The following is a 24,927-nucleotide window of genomic DNA, read 5'->3' on the forward strand; positions in this document are numbered from 1 at the left end:
TGGTGCATGGCACATCCTAAGCACTCAATATAACGAAGAACTACATGAACTAAATAAAAGTTTAAGGTAAGTATTGTCTCCCGAGAGCACTGTTCTCAAAGCAGCAGACATTTACCAAGTACCAACTATAAGGTAAAGCACTGGAATAAATGATGTAGATACAAACATAATGATTCCTACCCTTACAGATTAGCGGGGGGGGGGGGGATTAATTATAATGCAAGTCAAGCTGTGATAAATGCTAGAATACACAAATACCACTGTAACACAGAGATAAAAGAAAAATTGAATTTATAGAAAAATTCCCCTGTAATTGCTCTTAGATGTAGCAGAATTAATTCAGTCTATAACTATACCACCATCTCAACATGTTTATATCTAGGATGATTAAAAAAGGATCAAGATTTCTCTGTAGTTTTCCTTGTCCCTATGCAGGAAGGATTGCTCCCATTTCAAATTTGCTTCTTCAAAGGAACACAGTCAAATACGACTAGACACTCAGAAGCCATCTAAATAAGCTCCCAATGGCAAAACAGAACAATCTAAGCATGAATAACTGCAACAGTTTGAAGCATGTAAAGTATCTTTAAACCAAGAGTTCACAATGATATTTAAAAACAAACAACAGTGCTGACTTTTGAAGGATGGTATGTAACTACCATGTTACTTGGTATACTTGTAAAAAAGAAGAAGAATCAAGAAATAAAAAATACTTACTACTGCCATGAAAACAGCACACATAACCTTTGTATAGAAGTAGCTTGGGACACCTAATCCAGTCCCCATGGGGTTAGGAAAGATGTCCTTGAAGAAGATACTAGCTTTGAGTTTTAAGGACCAATTTGAGTGAGATTTAAAAAAAAAAAAGCAGATGTGGGCATCCCAAGCAGTAAGGTGAAAAGCAGCATGGAGAGACTTCAAAAAGTTGTATTTGGTGGAGGATGGAGTTAATGAATAAAAGCTGAAGGCTGGATGGGGCTGGAAAGCCAACTGAAACTGGATGTTAAAAAAATTCCTTAAAGGCCTTGGGAAGAAGATTATACCACACGTTAAGAGGAAATCTTGGAAGAGTGTTATTCAGTAGGTAAATGACAAGGTCAAATTTTTATTTAAGACAAGTCACCCTGGTGGGTTGTGAAGAGAAAATATTTGACTGAAAATAAGAATGAAGAAAACAATGAAGGAAGGGAGATCATAGGAAATCTGAAAAATATCTGGGAGATAAAAGTAGTGACAGAATGGTGACTGGAAAAACAAACTTAGATGGAAATTTATGTGAATTACCATAATGCTTTACAGACAATTCCACTGTAGCATTTACCATAAAGTATAATAGTTATTTGCATTTTGGTTCCTCCATGATGCAGAGTTGTATTAAGATAAGCGCTCAGTGCCTTATACATAGTAGGTCCATCATAAATATTATTTAAAGGTAGACAGATGCAAATTCTACCATGACATTATTTTTTTGGAGAGACAGAGAGACAGAGAAAGTCTTGGTCATAAAAGTCTTTAGTGTTAAAAGTCAAACTGTACTAGTAAAACTAAATGTACTGAATTTTCCCTAATTGAAGTCAATGTAATAAGGCTTCACCTAGCAATTTTCCTTTGTTTTCTACCAGTAAATAAAAATAAACCACACAGCAAAGTGTTACAGTGTCCATAAAGCGGTAATTAAAATATATCCTGCTGTCTACCATTTTGAGATTGGAAAAATAAGATCTCATCTTCTTGTTCCCTAATGTTTGAAAAGATTTAAATTTTAATAAGGCCACCTGACTTTCTCTTTACATACTGTCTTTTACCTGGTTAGAGCCACATACCAACCCATTTCTCCATAAACAAGGTAAACCAGAACTCTTTATCTGTACTTCTAATTCCCTCATGGGGTTGGGTGGGGGAAGACATTAAAAACAGAAAGCAAACTAAAACAAGATTCCACTTTAAGTGAATATAACATATCCTAATAAGGATATTAATTTTAGGCAAAAACTAGAATGAGAAATTTTTAAGTTTCATAGCTTCTTCAGCATTTCCTTCTTGTGAATCAGTCCCTGGTATTGAATTAACAGCTTTCATTTGAATAAACTCTAGGGGCCATATGGCAAAGAGCAATTTAGCTTCTAAGTTGCTCTGTTAAACAGCATTTATAAATGTTATTCATCGTGCAACTATAAACATTCAGCAGGTTAACACCAGTGTTTTAGACACTTTCAGGCCTTTTCAAAGCTGGTACATTTGCCTAATTTTAGGCAGCCAACGGCAACCTACCAACTTATTTCACCACTATGTCTGTTACCATGGTTAAAGATAAACTCCAAGATATTTGGAATATAACTGGCAAACATTCTATCCTTGGCTAACATTTCTATTCTAAATCTATTCATCAGAAAATGAAAATGGTTAGAAACTAGTTTTCCAGTATGCCATAAAATAATTTTCTTCCCAACTCCCAAGAGGCATAAGAAGCTTTATTCATTAAAAATGTCAACTCTAGTCAAATAATACTGTTTCTTGAATCTCCTCATACCTGTGTAAACAACTACTTTAATTATTAGGCACTGTTACTGGCAACTGCTGTAGGCACATAGATGTTTCCTTTTAATGGAATAACTATTACATTTATCCAAAAGAAAAAAAGATTCATAAGCAAATAAGTAAGAGAACCACAGCATTTCAAAGAGGTTATGTACTATGTAGAAATTCCTATTTCTGACGCATCAATGTATTTGCAAAGCAAAAACAAAACCTTCTATTTCCAAACACTCAGTTTCTAAAGAGGACAAACATAAATACTAACCATTTAGGTGTTTATGTCTTCACAGTTTAAAAAGATGTTGCAAAAACTTTAAAAATAGATAAAGAATTTTCTACTGAAAGTGTTTTTGTGAAACCAGTACTTCTATACTCAGGAGTACTGAATATAGGTCCCCTTGGAGTCTGTAAACATTACTGGGTAGCCCAGAAGGATATTGCTAGGGAATAGTGAAAGGTTTCTTTCTTTTTTTTTTTTTTCTCCAATTTTTTCCATTTTCTTTACCCATGGGAGGTGAAGCTGCTATCTCAACTAAATACAGGTTCTGCTTGTTCAAAAAGTGAAATTCTGTAACTCATGGTACAGCTGACAAGATCTCTAGACTAGATTTAAAAAACAAAACAAAACCTTGTTCCCTTATCTCTCAGTGTCTCAGTTTCCTCATCTGTAAAATAAAAATATTAGAATGGTTAATTTTAAGGTCCTTCCCATCTCTACTTTCTGATTCCTTAGTAAGAAGTTAGATTCTAGCACACGGCAACCTCAGGGATAGCCTCAGGCAAACACACATGAAGGAAAGAACGAAGGAAGGAAGGAAGGAAGGAAGGAAGGAAGGAAGGAAGGAAGGAAGGAAGGAAGGAAGGAAAGAAGGAAAGGAAGGAAGGAAAGGAAAGGAAAAGAAGGAAGAGAGAGAGAGAAAAGAAAGAGAAGAGAGAGAAGAGAAAGAAAGAGAAAGCAAGCAAGCAAGCAAGCAAGCAAGCAAGCAAGAAGCAAGCAAGCAAACTGGAGATTTCTGAACCTTAGAGATATGTCTGCAAAATCAGTTCACTGGAATACTTGACTTTTTACCCAAGGAGAAATTCCCTTGAGCCTTCCATCAGGTTTTGCTTCAGAGCAATGTAATTAATTTATCTTCAGTTCCACTAACTGATTAAACAACAAATGGAGAGAAGTTTATAGAAGTAAAAATTCACAGGAAAGGAAGAGAGATAAATTACAATGCATTCTAGATCAAAGCTGAAATTAACAGATGACAACAACCACTGCTCAGAAAAATATTAGAAATGGCTATTTCTAATCAATTTGCAGTTAAAGAACTTTTTGTTGGGAATGCAAGCTAGTGCAGCCACTCTGGAAAACAGTATGGAAGTTCCTCAAAAAACTAAAAATAGAACTACCATACAATCCAGCAATTGCACTACTAGGCATTTACCCATGGGATACAGGTGTGCTGTTTCGAATGGACACATGCACCCCCATGTTTATAGCAGCACTATCAACAATAGCCAAAGTATGGAAACAGCCTAAATGTCCATCGATGGATGAATGGATAAAGATGTGGTGTGTGTGTATACACACACACACACACACACACACACACACACACACACACACACAATGGAGTATTACTCGGCAATCAAAAAGAATGAAATCTTGCCATCTGTAACTACGCGGATGGAACTGAAGGGTATTATGCTAATTGAAATTAGTCAGTCACAGAAAGACAAAAATCATATGACTTCACTCATACAAGGACTTTAAGAGACAAAACAGATGAACATAAGGGAAGGGAAACAAAAATAATATAAAAACAGGGAGGGGGACAAAACAGAAGAGACTCATAAATATGGAGAACAAACTGGAGGTTACTGGAGGGGCTGTGGGAGGGGGACGGGCTAAATGGGTAAGGGGCACTAAGGAATCAATACCTGAAATCATCGTTGCACTATATGCTAACTAATTTGGATGTAAAATTTAAAAAAGAAAAAAGAAAATAAAAAAAAAGAACTTTTTGTAAAGAGTCAAAAATAAAACAAAGTTTGGTCATTTAAAAAAAGGTACCCAGAAAGTTCACCCAGCAGTGTAGTATGGGCCTGCAAATACCATGTAAAGTTAGGTGGCATTAAATGTAAGAAACTGTATCTATCCTTCTATTTATTTAATCTATCCACTTTATTTTTTTTAGAGAGAGAGAGAGAAAATACAAGTAGGGGAAAGGGGTAGAGGGAGGGAGGAAGAAAGAGAGAGAGAGAGAGAGTCAGTCCTAAGTAGGCTCCATGCTCAGCAAGAAGCCCAACTCAGGGCTAGATCCCAAGATCCTGGGATCATGACCTGAGCTGAAATCAAGAGTCAGATGCTCAACTGACTAAGCCACCCAGGTGCCCCAATCTATCTATCCACTTTTTAATGTATCATTTGTTTTGTTTATTCCCCAAACACCTCTTGCCAAAAAAGAAGAAAATGATCTCAGATAAATAATGACATATGCTGAGAAAAAAACTATTTGTGCTAGAAATTAAAGCAAAGGATAAAGGAGACAGCAATTAAATGCAAGTACAGAATACAAAAACACACAAAAGATTAACCACTTCTTTTAATGTTTTTCTATTTTAATAGATACAAAAATGTTCAGTTTACAAGAACTACTAACCAAAACCTTTAATTAACCAAATATATTATTAACAGCAACACTCCATATTTAGTGAAAGAGAACATAAGGCACAGGAACTGGTATTTAGCAATATTTACTGAATACCTACTATACACCAACACTGTACCTGGTGTTTACATGTTATCTCATTTACTCATCATAGCAATCTTTAAGGATTCTCATCTCAGTATTATAGACAAAGAAACTAAAACTCAGTAAAGTTAAGAAACTAGTGTTGTACATAATTAGCCCCAAATACAAGTTCCTGAAGCATCAAAGAGATTGATAATTGTTCAAAAGTCTGTAGCAAATATAGAAAAAAATAGAAAAAAAATGTTCTCATACATTTAATTCAATAAGAGTTTAAATTTTTTTTTTTTAATTTTTTTTTTTCAACGTTTATTTATTTTTTGGGACAGAGAGAGACAGAGCATGAATGGGGGAGGGGCAGAGAGAGAGGGAGACACAGAATCGGAAACAGGCTCCAGGCTCTGAGCCATCAGCCCAGAGCCTGACGCGGGGCTCGAACTCACAGACCGTGAGATCGTGACCTGGCTGAAGTCGGACGCTTAACCGACTGCGCCACCCAGGCGCCCCAAGAGTTTAAATTTTTAAAACTTCATAGTTTGGGGGCACCTGGTGTGGCTCTGTTGGTTAAGTGTCCTACTCTTGATTTCAGCTCAGGTCATGATCTCACAAGATTGAGCCCCATGTAGGGCTCTGAGCTGACAGTGAGGAGCCTGCTTGGGATTCTCTCTCTCTCTCTCTCTCTCTCTCTCTCTCTCTCTCCCTCTCCTACCCTCACTTTCTGCCCTTCCCTGCTCCCATGTACATGCGTGCATGCTCTTTCAAAAGAAATAAGCTTTGAAAAAGAAATAAATAAAACTCCATACTTTAACTCAACTGACACAGTTTTACATCTGAAACAACAGATTAATATTTTAAACACATTTAAATATTTACTTTTATATATAAAATTGTTTGGTTCTAATATAAACAATTGGCATTTTAAGAAACAGTCAAAATTGATCAAAAAGTAGATCTGATGACCCTTAAAGATTAGAACATTGAAAAATATACACTGTGGTTTAACTTACATGCAGTTTTAAAGGGAAAGAATGTTATTATTATCTATGATAATTAAGACAATAAACCTCATAATTAGATTAAATAAAGAACACAAATATCTATGTATTTATTAAGAACTGGAAGCAGAAAATTGTGTTGAATTCTATAGAAACTTCTTCCTTAACATTTCATATGGGAGGAGCTAAGTGATCACAATCTTAACTTTTAAGAATATAAAGAAAATAGTGAGGATCCTGATCTTCTACTCAGTACAATACTGGTGGTCTAGGACACAGCTAAACAAAAGGACATAAATAAAGCTACACATCTCCACACTGAATCCACTCAAACCAATCATATGCTTTAGACATACTTCTGTAGTGGGGAAAAAAACCACATGTCTTCCCAGAACTTTGGAATGTTACCTCACTTGAAAATAGGGTCTTTGCAGGTGTAATTGATTAAGGATCTCAAGATGAAATCATTCTGAATTTAGAGCAGATCTAAATCCACTGACTGGTGTCCTTATAAGAAGAGTCAAGAAGACAACATGAAGATGGAGGGAGAGATTGGAATGATGCATCAGAAAACTAAGGATTGTGTTCATTAGAAGCTAGAAGAGGGACACCTGGGTGGCTCAGCCAGTTAAACAGCCAACTTTGGCCCAGGCCACTATCTCATGGTTCATGAGTTTGAGCCCTACATCGGGCTCTGCACTGACAGTGTGGAGCCTGCTTAGGATTCTCTCTCCCTCTTTCTCTCTGTCCCTCCCCCATTTGTGTGCTCTCTCTCAAAATAAATAAACTTAAAAAAAAAAAAAAAGCTAGAAGAGGCCCATGGGACAATTTCTCCCTCAAGCCTCCCTACAGAGGGAACCAGCCCTGCTGACACTTTGATTTTGGACTTCCGGCCTCCTGAACTGTGAAGAAAAATAACTTCTGTTGTTTTAAGCAACCCAGTTTGTGGTCCTTTGTTACAAAAGCCCCAGGAAACTTATAAAACTTCTTATAGTATCTTGATATAATAACCACTGAGTTAATCCACTTCATTATCACAATAAATAAAACCATGAAAACAGAAACAGAAGCACTCTGAAAAATAAACGCTTTTAAATGTGAGGCAGTGCTATCACATCACCACCACCATCATCATATCACTATCATTACTGTTGTTAAATCAACAGATATATATGTATAATACTAACCATCTTTTAAAAAAAAATGTGTATCTCCTCACTTTCGCATTAGAAGTCATCTGACAATTAACTCTCAAATTAAACAAGAAAATCTTATAGTAAAAGTTTCTTCAGTCTGTTTTTCAAAGCTACGTTAGTACAGAAGGATGAGTGACCTGAAAGTCAGTAGACCTGAGTTTTGGTTTTATAACTAATTCATGACTATGATCAAGTTATTAGATCTACAGGCATCAGGTTTCTTACCTATAAAGCAAAAAGTTTAACAGAAACCAGATGATCTCTAAAGTCAAACTATCATGACTACTGCACAGCATAGTTTCTTTCTTCCTTATAACTAAAACTAAAACTAAAACTCAAATTATTTATGCTATAAATACCCGAACTGGAAATGGATAAAGGTGGAAAATCAAGGACTTCATGACTAAAACGGGGAGAAAAACCTTAAGTGAAAAGGCAAATATTTGAGCAACTAAACTAACCAATCTATTTCTGGTAGGACAAGTCTTATTTTTGGCAAGTAAGTGACATTAAAAAGGAAGAAGTGGAAAACATGATCAGTGACTGAAGCAAGGACAGTTGAAGTTTATAAGTTACACTTAATCATGATTTTATGGTATGAGTGTTAGACAACAAACGTCAACAAATACCCACTGTTTTAACATTGAATATTAGAAGCCTGACATTTTACATTTCTCATTTACAAGTAAGAATCTTTTTTTAGCCTCATGAGAATTTTTAGAATCCATGAAATAAAGCACTCTGATAAGTTTGGGGAGCAATTCATCTGATAAGTATGGTGAATATGAAGTAATAATAATAGAAATAATTCTCATTTATTGAAGGTTTACCCTGTGTGGAGCACTTTGCTTAACATTTTACATATATCATCAGTTACTCCTAAAATAAATACAAAAAATGGTATTTATGTACATGAAGTTCAGAGACATTACGCAACCTGTCCAAAATCATACTGGCTTTCAAGAACAAGGATTCAAATCTCAGCTTTCTAACCCCAAAATCTATGTTCTTGTTACCCATTAAGATACACAGCTTTGCACAGTGGTCACCCTCAACAAGGGCAGGTTGTGACTGAGAGGGAGGGATAAAAGTTCTGTAGAACTGGTTAACATTCTGTTTCTTGATCTGAGTTGTTTCATAAACAAGACACAAAGAGTCCTAAACACAAACAGGTATTCAGTTTGTAAAAATTCATGAAGCTGAACACTTAAAATCTGTGTGGTCTTCTGAGTATGTTACACCTCAATAAAATGTATATATATTGCCTCTGCATTAGTCAGAACTTTCTGTTTTGCAAGTAAAAATCCAATTCACACTAGCATCAGCAAAAAGGGGGGGAGGGGTTATTGGCTGACATGGGTAAACAACTCCAAGTTTGGAGTGAAGTTAATCTTGGGGTGAAGTGAATCCAGGGACTAGAGCGCTATGCTGGCCTGTGGTTGTCTCTTTTTTTCCCTATTTCTGACCTGCTCTGGTGCTGTCTCATTGTTTTCTGCCTGCTGCAGACTTTCAATCCTTCTAGCGCCTTGAAAGAAGCAACAGGGTCTTTTCATCACCTCTAGTGAAAAATAAAAGGTTTGGGGAGCCTGGGTGGCTCAACCTCTTGATTTTGGTTCAGGTCATGCTCCCTTATCTCCTGAGTTCAAGACCCTCATCTGTGCTATAACAGCGCAGAGCCTGCTTGGGATTCTCTCTCTTTCTCTCTCTGCCCCTACCCAGCTTACATGTGTACGTGCTCGCACTCACTGTCTCTCTCCCTCAAAAATAAATACATTTTTAAAAAATAAGTAAGTAAAATTACATTAAATATTTAATGGTATATATGAGAATATGGTTCAGGAAAAAAAACTTAGAAGAGAAAAAGTAATAAACCCATTTGTCTGAGGCTCATTACTTCAATTTAACAGCCCAATACTAATGGAAATCTATTCTGGTTTCTCCAATTACCATTCTTTTAATTTTTTTTTTTTCACCGTTTATTTATTTTTGGGACAGAGAGAGACAGAGCATGAACGGGGGAGGGGCAGAGAGAGAGGGAGACACAGAATCGGAAACAGGCTCCAGGCTCTGAGCCATCAGCCCAGAGCCCGACGCGGGGCTCGAACTCACGGACCGCGAGATCGTGACCTGGCTGAAGTCGGACGCTTAACCGACTGCGCCACCCAGGCGCCCCTCTCCAATTACCATTCTTGAGGCATTAATTTTTCTTCTCAATTAGTGACTGAAGATTATTTTTTTCAGTAGGGACTTTCAAATTATTCATGACTATGGATGGCTACGATAGTACCAAATGAAGTTTAAAATAAGATGTTAAAAGAACTTTTAAAAATTTCAAAATAAATCACGCAGAGAATAATTTATTTAAAGGTACCCTGACATCATCTAATTAGATTTAATACTTTAAAACTTTTGTTTTTATTTTCTCCTCGAAATTTCACATCTGATATTAGAGTTCATGTTCACAACAGTCCACAGATCAAGTCATGGTCTTTGGGGTTAGCTAGTGCTCAGTACTCAAAACAAAAATATAAAGATGTCACCATTTTTAAGTGGAAAAGGTGACACTAAAGTGAGTTACAACTAAACATACATATGTTCAAGAAAATGAAGCTGAACATTTCTTTTTTTTTTTTTTTTTTTTAATTTTTTTTTTTCCAAACGGTTTTTTTATTTATTTTTGGAACAGAGAGAGACAGAGCATGAACGGGGGAGGGGCAGAGAGAGAGGGAGACACAGAATCGGAAACAGGCTCCAGGCTCTGAGCCATCAGCCCAGAGCCCGACGCGGGGCTCGAACTCACGGACCGCGAGATCGTGACCTGGCTGAAGTCGGACGCTTAACCGACTGCGCCACCCAGGCGCCCCTGAACATTTCTTTTTTTAAAAGAAACTTTTTTTAATGTTTATTTATTTTTGAGAGAGAGCGCGCGCGCGCGCACACACACACACACACACACACACACACACACACACACGCCAGTGGGGGAGGGGCAGAGAGAGAGGGAGATACAGAAACCAAAGCAGGCTCCAGGCTCTGAGCTGTCAGCACAGAGCCCAACAGGAGGGGCTCAAACTCATGGACGGCGAGATCATGACCTGAGCTGAAGTCAGACACTTAACCAACTGAGTTACCCAGGTGCCCCTGAACATTTCTTGGTTTTATTTATAGCAATACTTCCTACTATAAGCTGAATACCACTGAATGATAGGTCACAAAAATTAAAGAATGTTAAAATACAAATGTTTTAAAAATTATCTAATTGAAGACTTAGAGGGTTCAAATCAGATGCGAAAATTTTATTGTGTTTCTATATTACATACACTTTTCTGGCAATAAGATCCTGAGAATTTGGAAAGTTCATCACAATTTCAAAGGGATGTATGATTGAAAAGCAGCTGAGGATGATTATCAAGTTAATGTAGTGAGTGGTAAGCGAAACTCAAATGAAGTTATTTGACCATGGTCATATAATCAGCAAGTATCATATCAGCATCAGCAGTCAAGCCTTCTTTTCACTGAAACTTAAACACCTGTAAAAGGACTTTTTAAATAAATATGTATTTAAGAAAAAAACAAATCTGTATGACCTAAGAGGAGTGAAGGGAACTCTCAGGCGGATGGTAAAAGAAAACTCAAAATGGATAAAGGACCTGAATGTGAGACAGGAAACCATCAAAACCCTAGAAGAGAAAGCAGGAAAAAACCTGTCTGACCTCAGCCGCAGCAATTTCTTACTTGACACATCCCCAAAGGCAAGGGAATTAAAAGCAAAAATGAATTACTGGGACCTTATGAAGATTAAAAGCTTCTGCACAGCAAAGGAAACAATCAACAAAACTAAAAGGCAACGAACGGAATGGGAAAAGATATTTGCAAATGACATATCGGACATAGGGCTAGTATCCAAAACCTATAAAGACCCCACCAAACTCCATACCTGAAAAACAAATAATCCAGTGAAGAAATGGGCAGAAAACATGAATAGACACTTCTCTAAAGAAGACATCTGGATGGTCAACAGGCACATGAAAAGATGCTCAACATCGCTCCTCATCAGGGAAATATAAATCAAAACCACACTCAGATATCACCTCACGCCAGTCAGAGTGGCCAAAATGAACACATCAGGAGACTCTAGATGCTGGTGAGGATGTGGAGAAACGGGAACCCTCTCACACTGTTGGTGGGAATGCAAACTGGTGCAGCCGCTCTGGAAAACTGTGGAGGTTCCTCAAAAAATTAAAAATAGATCTACCCTATGACCCAGCAATAGCACTGCTAGGAATTTACCCAAGGGATACAGAAGTACTGATGCATAGGGGCACTTGTACCCCAATGTTTATAGCAGCACTCTCAACAATAGCCAAATTATGGAAAGAGCCTAAATGTCCTTCAACTGATGAATGGATAAAGCAATTAGGGTTTATATACACAATGGAATACTACGTGGCAATGAGAAAGAATGAAATATGGCCTTTTGTAGCAATGTGGATAGAACTCGAGAGTGTTATGCTAAGTGAAATAAGTCATACAGAGAAAGACAGATACCGTATGCTTTCACTCTTATGGGGATCCTGAGAAACTTAACAGAATCCCATGGGGAGGGGTGAAGGAAAAAAAAAAAAAAAGAGGTTAGAGAGGGAAGGAGGGAGCCAAACATAAGAGACTCTTAAAAACTGAGAACAAACTGAGGGTTGATGGGGGGTGGGAGGAAGGGGAGGGTGGATGATGGGTAGTGAGGAGGGCACCTGCTGGGATGAGCACTGGGTGTTGTACGAAAACCAATTTGACAATAAATTTCATATTTAAAACAAAACAAAACAAAACAAAACACCAAGAGGGCAGATGAGAGGTGTGACATGAGAACAATCCCCCCAGAATGTAAGAGAAGGACAGAGAATTCTAGGAGGTCATTCCCAAAGGGGGGGTTTGTGGGGGGAGGCAAAGAACTACTAGAATATTTGAATATGACTGACTATAACAAAAGGAGTTTTATAGTTCTATCAGAGACTTTGGAGAATTAGAAAAATTAAGCAAAAGGAGGAAAAAGTTGCACAGACAGAAAATATCAGAGTATATGGCATGACATAGCTCTAAACAACGCATACACAAACAGCTCTGCATAGTGATTTCACCAAAATTTGTAGTCATTGGGAGGATTCGGGTAAGGAATACTGGTTGAGGAGGGACTCATAAAAAAGCTAAATCTTTATCATACAGTCAGAAATCAACAAGTAACATCTATAATGAAATAATCAAGAAAGGGCCAAGTTTAAAACATAAATATCATTTAAAAAAAGCAGTATAATTTAATAGGGCACTAATGCATTTTGAACAGGACAATTCTTTGTTGTATCGGGCTATGTTAGAGTACAGATAAGCAAACTAAGGCCTGTGGACCAAATCTAACCCACTGTCTGTTTTTGTAAATTAATTTTTATTGGAACACAGACATACTCATTCATTCATTCATTCATTTATGTACTGTCTATGGCTGCTTTTGTACCATAGAACAGCAGAACTGAGTAGCTGTCACAGATACGTATGTATGACTCTCAAAGCCTAAAATATTTACTATATGGCCCTTTACAGAAAAAGTCTGCCAACCCTTGTTTAGAGTATTGCAAGACATTTAGTATCTCTGATTTCTAACCCACAAATATCAGCATTCTCCCAAAAGTAATTAAGAAAACCAAAACTTCACACCCCACATTTGTAAACCATCCTTCCTAACTCCCTACCAGCGATGAGGAGTAGTAGAACTTTGGTTTCAGCTATAAAGAATGTAAAATCATTGCCTCTGGGGAGCAAAGCTCAGAGGCTGGGTAAGGACAGGGAAAGGTAGTACTGGTGGCTATTTTTTTTTTCCCAATTAGCCCAGAAACATTAATTTTTCAAAGTAGTCACATGTATTTCTTCAAGACAATTAAATTTAAAAGCAAAATTTAAAAATAGAGCAAATAAAATCTGGTTAATGGTTTTGGTGACTCAGTAACATAAAATGTGTGATTACATTTGCTAGATATAATTTGTGACATCTGTTATGGTTGCTCTGGAGAATTTTTTGGTTGCACATCTCTAAAGCTGCTAGGTAAATGACCCGCAGATAAGAAGGGTATTAGTGAGCTAACTGAATGCGAGTGTAATATTTCAAACCCTCCGTTACCAAGAAAGGACAGTAAATCTAGCATGTTCTACAAATGATCTTCAGTGAAGTTCGAAATGTTTAACATAAAAAACCAGATAGATAAAATGCTTAGTAAACATTACTAACTCTCATAATAAGTAGGCATTAACAGAAAAGCTTTCAAGGATTTATGTAGGAAATAAAAAATAACAAAAAATAATTTTGTTTTAGTTTCATTATTCAGTTTTAAGTTGAATGGAAGTTTAAAGGTAAAGATGACATGAATACAGAACTACAAAAGACAGAATTAATAGTATGATCAATGTCAATACTTCCAATTCAGTACCTTATATGAAACATGTGATCCTGTATATCTGTGGCATGTTCTACACAGAAGAGAAACACATCCAAAGACAGACTGTATTCTCAGGTTTGCTTAATCTTGAAAGCACTCTAATTACCATGTCCAATTCAAGTAAACTTACAAATTGTCTGATTTTACCCCATATGAGAAAAGCTTTAAATATATAATTATATTTTGTTAATAGGGACTTGAAGAATAAGGCATCAAAAATGTTTTAAACTATGAAAACAAACATAACTCACTATATACACTAAAAATCTAAAATACTACATATAACAACATACATTTTAAAGAGTCTAAACAACACTCTTTAGGAAAAAACACTTATTTTCAAAAAAGACATTTATTCTCTTGCACTTCATAAAAATATTACATTGAAAGCTTATTTTGAAATATATAGAGGACACAGCTAGTTTAGTAGTAAGGACAATTAATCCTAAAACATCGAAATAAACATTTTTACTATTTTGGTTTGAAAAACACAGACCTCAAAGGTTTATTTTATTTTATTGAAAAGATTCAACTGTTGAGTTGAACTTACAAGAAACAGATTAAGACTATAGTTTCTAGATATAAAAAGTTATAAAATTAAAAGACTTCTGCTAACCTAGCTTTAAAAGAAGTTAATGCAAGAAAAATTTAATGCTTTTATAAAATGCTAATTATATTCAAAGTCCTGGAAATCTGGCTTATATTATAACTGAAAATAATTAATCTAGCTACTTTAATAATGTGGAGTAAAAAGTGGAGAAAAACACTGTGAAGCATCATCTTTCTAATTTCTTTAGAAATAAAATTAGCACAAGAAAAACCAAAATGCTCCCATTCCACTCAAAAGATCCTGAAATCTATATGTCATTATATCAGGTAATATTTGACATAAATCCATAGCACCTTAAGAAAAAGCATGCATTTTTAGAATAAAAATATTTAAAAGGTTGAAAGCTTTGACGATCAACTTACCTTCTTTTGATACCAAACTATAGCATCTGTGACTTTGGACGCCATTTATTCCACTGAAATCACACATTCGTCATTTTAGGCTGTGCAAGAGAGAAAAACACACAGACGACTTTACTTCCACCGTCCAAAATGAGACTAAACAACACGCGAACATAGCACTCTGGTTACTTGCAGAGCAAGGGGTGTATGACTATACTTGTATTACACCCTTCCTCATTACTATTTTAGCAACAGGTTCTCTTAAGTAAACAAAAATCAGTTGCCATAATAAAAGGATCTTTCTAAGAGAATGTAACACTTGAATTTTCTAACAAGACGGATTTTTTTAAATAAGCCTTTTAAATAAATTTCAGAATTTCCCAGGTTATACTGGAACTTCTTCATTTAAAAGTAGAAATCCATTCATTCACTCAGTAACAGATCAGTTTTGCTACAGTTCCTATCTAGGAACTAGTGCCAATTACTGTTGCTAAAGGATGGCTTGATAAAGATGCCAAAGTTTATAATCATATTTAATGTTCCCTGGTACTCAGTAAACACAACTTCGAACTAAAATCAAATAACTGGAGAAACTTAACTAATTTATGTTAAATACTAAACTGATATTAGGGTTAGTTACAGAGGAATAATTAATATTAAACATTTCCCAGATATCAGTCTGCTAATCTTCAGAAATTTACCACAGACCATTTCATAAGCATCTTGTGTGTGTTTGTCTAAAAGAGTTTTGGATTCAAAACTTAATGGTTCCTTAGCCCTGGACAGAATTAATTCCAGGCTGATTCCAGTTAACTCTGGAATACTTCTTTAGTCATAAGACCAGGCTGGCATGGAGGGTATGGTGTTAAGGATGAGCCTAAACAGGTTCAAACACAAACACTTGCCCCAGAACTCATTACAAACCAGGATCATCTAAGGCTACAGAGGATGTCAGGGAAATCCTGGGAGTAAAGTACCCTAGTGAGCACATGCAGGTCTGCAACTATAGACATGCTACTGCTACAGAGTCTGCCCAGAGTAAACAAAATACCAGGTTTACAAATCATTCTTGGAAGCATATGAGGATTCAAATATAAAGAAAATTACTATCCACAAGTTCAAATGTTCAGATGATCAGTCTCTAAATAAAATTTAAGGCAGAATTTACTTGATGTGTGTATTTTTGACAGTGTTATAAACCAGATTGTTTTATTACCTTTCCTACGATAATAATAATTCCATCTTTAACTGACCAAATTCAACCAAACTATGTTTTGAAATTCCGGACAAACGGAGGAGCATAGAGTCTAAAGACCTGGATTCAAATACTGTCTTCCACTATCTGGTATGTAATACTGAAAAAAGCAACTTAATCTCTCTAACCTGTTTCTTTCACTAGTACAATAGGAATGACTATCTGTTCATCCCTTGGAGGGTTTTGTGACTGATAAGATGATATACATAAAATGCCTACCAGAGTCCAGCACGTAGAACAGATGTTAACTATGATTATTTTTATTACTAATTTTATATTTAAAAATCCTTCAAGCCAAGAACTGGGAAATGTTTATATTTCCTTTTTTAAACATGGCAAAAGGTTTAGAGAAGGAATACCTATAATCAGTTTTTGTTGACATTTAAAATAAAAACAGCTACCAGACTATCATAAAATCACAATGTCAATTTCCAACTACATGCACATGGGAGTATTTAGAGATTTCAAAGTTCACCGCCATTGAAGTTAGTCAGGTATGGCTACTTCCATTTTTCTCACCAGGGTTTTTGGGGAAGCTTTCCCTTACTGATTTAAAATCTCTCATTTTGGGGGCGCCTAGGTGGCTCAGTCATTTGATTGTCTGACTCTTGATTTAGCCTCAGGTCATGATTGATCCCAGGGTTATGGGATCTAGCCTTGAGTCGGGCTCTGTGCTGGGCATGGAGCCTGCTTGGGATTCTCTCTCTCTCTCCCTCTGCCCCTTTTCCCATTCGTTCTCTCTCTCTAACTCTCTCTCTCTTTCCCTAATTAAAAAAACTAAAATTAAAAAAATTAAAAAAAATAAAATCAGGGTGCCTAGGTGGCTCAGTCAGTTAAAGCGTCCAACTTAGGCTCAGGTCATGATCTCAGAGTTTGTGGGTTCGAGCCCCACATTGGGCTCTGTGCTGACAGCTCAGAGTCTGGAGCCTGCTTAGGATTCTGCGTCTCCCTCACTTTCTGCCCCTCTCCCACTCATGCTCTCATCCTCTCTCTCTCTCTCTCTCTCTCTCAAAAATGAATAAACACTAAAAAATAAAATAAAATAAAATAAAATAAAATAAAATAAAATAAAATAAAAATAAAATCTCCCACTTTTTTTTCCTAGACATCTCTGAGAGTAGTTCATTAGCTTCAACACATTTCATCCTAGAAGTTTTTTCCATTCATTCTCCCCTCTCCTGCCCTTCACCTTTGCCAAATGCAAAAGCAGAAAAAATGGTACAAAAACTATGAGAATCTCAACCTTTCACTTTAACCTCCTTTCACTTTACCTAACCTTTATTGACAAAAATTCCAGGTTATCTACCAAGATAAAAGATCCTCTCTCCTAATCCTCCAGGAGTGCAAATAATATGCATTTCATATACAAAATGTGAAAGGATTTTTTATTCACTCCATCTATTAAATGTATGAGATATTTAATATATTTGGGGAATCTTTAAATGGTTACATATAAACAGTAATAACTTTTTTAAAAAAAGCTTCAATGAAAGTGAGGAAAACATTGCCTGCTTCAAATAAAATGATCTAAAAGATTATTTTTTAATATACTTTGGTTCACACCAAGCTACACTTAGAAATAAATTTTGAAAATCATTTATAACAGGACACAAAGTATATGAAATGTTATAAACATTTTATTTGTATTTCTTTGGATCTACAGAAATAAAGAGTCAATCTACCTTTTTTTTTTTTTTTAAACAACCCTTTCCTCAGTAATGGCAAGGTTTGTTCTGCAAACTCATTTAATAGTTTTTCCATTGTGTCAACAGCCTTTCAGTGACACAAGTGGCTCATACCTATTTTTAAAACAGGTTTTATAGCATGCTGAGATAGATTTCTGAATTGGACATCTGAAAAAGTACACTCAGAGACACCCAAATTTCATATAACAAGAATAAGTCAACAAACGATTTCATGAATAATTAAGATGATTCTAACAGTCCAGAAACACAGGTTTACAGTCTCTATCATATTGATAGTTCATGCTGTTTTTAATGCTACATTATGACACTAAAGTTAATTTACAGACAAAAAGAGTGGCATAGAAAGCTTACTGGGTACCGTGAATTGAGAATCTTAATCTTTTTTGATCATCTGACCTCAGAGAAGGATGGGTATTAAGATATAGAAATAATCCAATTATAAACCATAGAGCTAACTGCAGACATAACATTTAAATATCGGTATAGACAGTGACTCTGAGCTAATTCTCTCCTTAACACTGCTTTAATCATTATACCTTGTCAAAACACCTGAAAATACTTTACTATGTCAAGGACAACGCAAAATGCATTTATGATGCCAAAGCCCAGGGTAGAGAAAAAGGACGACTACAAAGAGATCGTATGTTGAGTCCACCTTTATAAAATCTCACTATCACAAATATAGTAATGCCCAAGGGTATTCTTTGTAGCTTAAAAAAAAAGGGGGGGGGGAGGTTTTTAACCATTCCCTATGTTAGAACAAAACCCAGTCTATCAAAGACTAGGGGCGCCTGGGTGGCCCAGTCAGTTAAGCGTCTGACTTCAGCTTAGGTCATGATCTCATGGTTGGAGAGTTGAGCCCCGCGTTGGACTCTGTGCTGACAGCTAAGAGCCTGGAGCCTGCTTTGGATTCTGTGTCTTCCTCTCTCTCTCTTTGCCCCTCTGTGTGCCCCTCTGGCTCACACTCTGTCTCTCTTTCTCTCTCTCAAAAATAAACATTAAAAAAATGTTAAAAAAAAAACAAGAAAAAAAAAAAAAAAACCCAGTCTATCAAACACTACAAATGTTATAAGGAACTTCTCTCATTATTCTCAAACAAACTTCTCTGCTTTACCATGGTTCTCACCATGCTCCAAAACAACTCATTCATGCCCACCCCTGATGCTTCGCCTGTGCTGTTATTCTCATTCCTTTTCTCCACTCATCCATCCTCTTCAATCAGTTAGAATCCTACTTACCCTAAGATGAAGCTTCTTACAAGTGTTCACTTGGACAAAAAGTGCTGAAGCTTGATGTCTCTTTCAGACTGGTCTGTACTAATAAATCTGGTATTTAAATAAAAATGAAAAGCAGTATAGCCACATGTCATTTGATTACATGTAAACACTGTAAAGGAAAAAAACAGATGCATCTTTCTTCCTTTGTGTCTCTAAATACCCAGTACTTTAAAATAGGCGTAGAGGAAGTAGAGCAGAGAAAAAGCAATGACTAAGCATCAGGAGAATTGGGTTCTAGATCCAAGTTCTGACGCTAAATGAGATGTGCTTTTGAATTAGTTACTGAGTTCTCTGGGCCTTAGTTTCTCACTAGTGCCATCTAGCCAAACATTCCACAATTCAATAAAGACTAAACAACTAACAATTCTAATAATGTACAGGAGTTTCTCTGCATTCCTTTACTAACTCACCCCAAAACACGACCATTAGTTAAACCAGTGTTACATAAATGGAACTTAACATAATAAAACTTTTAGACAAAATGGAACACGGGTTATTTTTAAAAGGCAGTTTTCGGGCGCCTGGGTGGCGCAGTCGGTTAAGCGTCCGACTTCAGCCAGGTCACGATCTTGCAGTCCGTGAGTTCGAGCCCCGTGTCGGGCTCTGGGCTGATAGCTCAGAGCCTGGAGCCTGTTTCCGATTCTGTGTCTCTCTCTCTCTCTCTCTGCCCCTCCCCCGTTCATGCTCTGTCTCTCTCTGTCCCAAAAATAAATAAACGTTGAAAAAAAAAATAAAAAAAAAAAAGGCAGTTTATGCAAATCTCCTCAGACCCTGATTTCATTATTAGTCTGTTGCACAGCCTTGTATCACTATCTACTGCCTTTACAAACCTATTTAGACCCTCTACCCTTTAGAATTAGACTTTTAAAAATCTCACCCTAACCAACTTACCAACATTACTGCTATCATCTTCTCATACACCCTATTTTATTCATTCATTCCTTTATTCATGCACTCATTTATTTACAACCAGGTTGGTTAGCATATAGTGCAATAATGACTTCAGGAGTAGAATCCAGTGATTCATCCCCTACATATAACACCCAGTGCTCATCACAAGTGTCCTCCTTAATGCCCCTTGCCCATTTAGCCCATCCTCTCACCCACAACCCCTCCAGCAACTCTGTCTGTTCTCCATATTTAAGAGTCTTTTACATCGGGCACCTGGGTGGCTCAGTCAGTTAAGTGTCAGGCTCTTGATTTCAGCTCAGGTCATGATCTCACCGCTTGAGGGATTGAGCCCCGTGTTGGGCTCCAAACTGACAGTATGAAGCTTGCTTGGGATCCTCTCTCTCTCTGCTCTCCCCTGCTTATTCTTCCTCTCTCTCTCAAAATAAATAAATAAACTTAAAAAACAGTCTCTTATGTTTTGTCGCCCTCTCTGTTTTTATATTATTTTTGCTTCCCTTATGTTCATCTGTTTTCATACATCTTGTTTCAACCATACCATATTTCCTACACTTTTCCACCTCTGTGTCAAAATTAACACTTCTCTTTACAAAACAAGGGGGATTTCCAGAAGGCATCCTAAATTCCACTTTCTCTACAAGTTTCTCCCAAATTTCTCCACTAAAGATTTCTCATCCTGTTCTGTGTTCCCATTATACTTAGTGTATACTCTGTGTACTTGTTGATATGTGGCCCCGTTCCATCTATAAATTTTTTGAGAGCAGTCCAATGTTGTCATTATCTCTGAATTCTCATAAGAGCTTTTTTGTATATATTAAACACAATGTTTACCAACCAAATCTAAAAACTGCTAATGAAAGCACACCCACAGATGAGTCCATTTAAACCACAATTGAAAATTCTACCCATCCAACTCCTGCACTACTGTGACACGTGCATAAATACAGAAACATACTCTTTCCTAACACTAAGAGGTATAAAAATATTGTGAAGTATAATAAATATGGCTTATTTACTGACATATCAATCAACAAATATATAAATATTTGTAGATTTAAAAAGTATAATGAAAAGGAGTTAAAGTCAAACCTGCCAACTCTAGTCTAACTTCATTCTTAAATGCTAAAATTAAATATAACTCAGTGACTTCCTCCACAGCTAAAATAAGCCTTTTTTTTTTTTTTTTTTTTTTTTTGCTTCAGAAACTAGGAACAAAGCTGTTCTGACCTTAGAAAGGTAATGAATGCTAAAGTTCAAGTCAAAATTTGCTACACTGGTAGCAAAGCTGGGAAGACAGTGAAACTCTGGTAGAAGGAACATGGTATGGGCTGAAGGAAATCTACCAGCTTCAACGCAGCTACTTTCTAATCATGGGACCCACAGATTGTTATAATTTCCTGCAAAATTTTAAATCTGGAATGAGGATACGATTTCAAAGAAATGTTGTGAAGAATAAATACCACACACTACATGTTTAAAGTTGTTTTCAATCTTAGGACAGAAAAATGAAATGGAAAATAAGGTCTAATAAAAAGAGCTATACATTTCCTCTTATACCAGTTCATAAAAAGAATATTTGTTTTTTTTTTAATTTTTTTAACATTTATTTATTTTTGAGACAGAGACAGCATGAACGGGGGGAAGGTCAGAGAGAGAGGGAGACACAGGATCCGAAACAGGCTTCAGGGTCTGAGCTGTCAGCACAGAGCCTGACGCGGGGCTCGAACTCACGGACCGCGAGATCATGACCCGAGCTGAAGTCGATACTTAACCGACTGAGCCACCCAGGTGCCCCTAAAAAGAGTATTTGTAATTCTTATTTCCCTGCATGGAACCAGTGCATAGTCTGTATATTTGAGGCTGGAGGATAACACTTAATCTAAGAAGGAAAATTATAAGCACGCAACTCTCTAAATCTGTATTTACAAAAATATTTTGTGCTACTGTGAAATCCAAGAGAATCCCTAGAGTGATAGTTTTAATACTACCCACAAAGACCTCTTTGGAACTTCCTGATGGGTACAACCAACCCACCCTGTATGTCCCTTAATGCAACATTGTAAATTTCAGGGTTTCTTAACCTTAGCATATACCCACATCATCTCTATTTCTTGAGCATTTGGGGGGCTTTTCTTTTTTTTTTTTTAAAGTACTTAATATTTTTGACTGTTGTACCACTTGGAAAAATCAATGAGATACAATCTAAATGGCTTAACTTCCTCATTTACTCACAAGAAATTTTTACCATCAACCAATCAGGCGCCACTCAAATATAGCCATGTTGGGGTGCCTGGGTGTCTTAGTCAGTTAAGCATCTGACTTCAGCTCAGGTCATGATCTCGTAGTGGTTTGTGAGTTCCAGCCCCGCAATGGGCTCTGTGCTGCCCGCTCAGAGCCTGGAGCCTGCTTCGGATTCTGTGTCTCCCTCTCTTCTGCCCCTCCCCCACTCACACTCTGTCTCTATCTCTCCTTCAAAAATAAATAAACATTAAAAAAATTTTTAAATATAGATATGTTATTACTGGCCTCTAGTAGAAACATTCACTAAATAAATGGCCCAGGTACTCTTTATCAAAATAATGCACTACATGATATTCAAATGGTTTAAAGATTTAATAGATCTTAAAAATGATTTTACTTAGAGATTAAAATAGTTAACTATACCTCATCAAAAATGCTATGAATACAATTTGAAAATCATTAGAGATATTTAATCTGATCATTTAATAAAAATACTTATTTATTGAATACCTACTACTAATACTGTACTATTCTAGGCACTGAGGATACAAAAGTGAACACCAAACAAGGTCTCTGCCCTGATTAAACTTACACTGCAAAGAGAAAAGATAGAAAATGAACAAACAGGATAACGTGGTGTTGAAGAAGTGCCATAAAAGAAATGAACAGGGAAATATGATTGGGACAGGGTGGGAAACTTTTGAAAAGAATGGTCAAGAAATCCCAGTGAGATGATATGTGAATTGAGATCTTAGGGATGAGAACAGCCAACTATATGAAGAATTGAGGGAGGACACCCTGAGCAGAGGGAGGAGCAAACACAAAGACCTTGAGGTGGGAATGAGCTTGGTATTTCTAAGGAACAGAAAGGAAGCCAATGTGACACAAGTGACAGTGATTCAAGATGATGTATTAAAGGGAGGTAGGGGGTCATGGGATCCCAGGCACCATGGCAAATAATTTTATTACAAAGATAGGAAGTCACTGAAGTGATTTGAGAATGCAGTAATATTCTATTTTGCAAAGACCACTCTGACAGCTCTATAGAGAACAGACTGGACTGAAGAGCTAGAGTGGAAGCAGTGATGCTAGTTAGATGCTAGTTAAGAAAGTCTTAATCCCATGTAGAAGATAACAACATATTGGGCTCAGGTGCAATCAGGAGAGATGGCACTAAGTGGGCAGTTCTGAGTTTTATTTATGGGTAAAATCTACAAGACCTGGAAACGGACTAGGATGAAGCAGGTTGGGGAAAGGGATTAGAAAGAAGAATCTAGATTTTTGCCTTGAACCATTTTCTGAGATGGACACACATTAAAAAAAAAGTTTATGAGAGTAAATACAAAAATTTCAGACCTGTTAAAGTCACTAGACATTAAAATAAAGAAGTCAAACAGGTAGATGGAGAGATGGGTCTGAAGCTGGAGGAGACCAAGAAGGATGGTGATATGGATTTGGGAACCATAAACACATTGTCGATATTTAAAATCAGAGGTGGGTTACATAGATATATGCATTTGTCAAAAGTGAACAAATGCAGGGGTGCCTGGGTGGCGCAGTCGGTTAAGCATCCGACTTCAGCCAGGTCACCATCTCGCGGTCCGTGAGTTCGAGCCCCGCGTCAGGCTCTGGGCTGATGGCTCAGAGCCTGGAGCCTGTTTCCGATTCTGTGTCTCCCTCTCTCTCTGCCCCTCCCCCGTTCATGCTCTGTCTCTCTCTGTCCCAAAAATAAATAAACGTTGAAAAAAGTGAACAAATGCATACTTAATTGAAAGATGTGCCTTTCAAAGATCACTTCAATATAGATATGTGACTGACTTATAACAGCCACTGTGATTAGCAGCCAAACCAAATCTAATGGATACTGTTGGGCATACTTTTGGTTCACTCTTCTTTTCCAACAAAACTTTGTAAACACTGTTCTGGTGTCTTCTGGCTATTGACTGCAATTGAGGAGTCTGCAGTCAGCTAAATTTTTGTCCCTGCTTCTATAGGTCATGTTCTCTCTTTGGCCAGGATGCCAAAATAATTCTCTCATTTTTAAAGTTAGTTATTTCTAAGGTACAGTCAATTTTAATCATTTCATAAATTCTCCCCCCCCCCCCCCCCCCCGGAATTCAGTGCCGTTCAACCTGAAAATGCAGGTTTTATTTCAGAATATTTCTGAGTAATTGTTTCTTTTCCATTTGTTGTAATCTCTGTCAGGGATACACGCTATTCTTACGCAGGACAGTCTTTTTGTGGTCATTTCTTTCCTTTATTTCTTTCCTGTGGCATATCTGTAGAGCTGCCATGCCTTTTTTTTTTTTTTTAATCTTGATGGTGTTTAACATGGGGAGGGCTGTGCTAAGCTCCTACTTATTCTGATATCCAATAGGTTCTGCTTAACAACTTCAACCCCGTTCTCACTGTAGCTGGGATCATTTTTATTTCTGTGCTGACATGTGCAGGCATAGACAGACAGATGCACACACACACACACACACACACACACACACACACAATCTTCAATTTGAGAACTGGGTACTGCTTTTCATCTATTTTTCTATAACCCAAAGATGCAGGAAATGGGGTATTTCTGAATGCTAAAATTTCATTAAGTATCTTGTATGAGGATCTATCCCTCCAGTCAGAAGGCT

At 36.8% G+C, this 24,927-nt stretch overlaps 1 protein-coding gene across 3 annotated transcripts in view; it reads right to left on the reverse strand.

Annotated features, from left to right (window-relative positions):
- PHTF2 (putative homeodomain transcription factor 2) overlaps positions 1-24,927 on the reverse strand; it is a 129,084-nt gene that overhangs the window by 81,339 nt on the left and 22,818 nt on the right. For all 3 annotated transcript variants that reach the window (XM_086696851.1, XM_086696850.1, XM_086696852.1), the window contains exon 2: positions 14,922-15,001. In XM_086696851.1, coding sequence (XP_086552977.1) covers positions 14,922-14,966 — 45 coding nt within the window. In that variant the 5' untranslated portion in view covers positions 14,967-15,001. The remainder of the gene's footprint in view (positions 1-14,921; positions 15,002-24,927) is intronic.

Source organism: Puma concolor, chromosome A2, assembly GCF_028749965.1.
Source record: "Puma concolor isolate L17-30 chromosome A2, mPumCon1.1.hap2, whole genome shotgun sequence".
NCBI classification, from domain to species: Eukaryota; Metazoa; Chordata; class Mammalia; order Carnivora; family Felidae; genus Puma; species Puma concolor.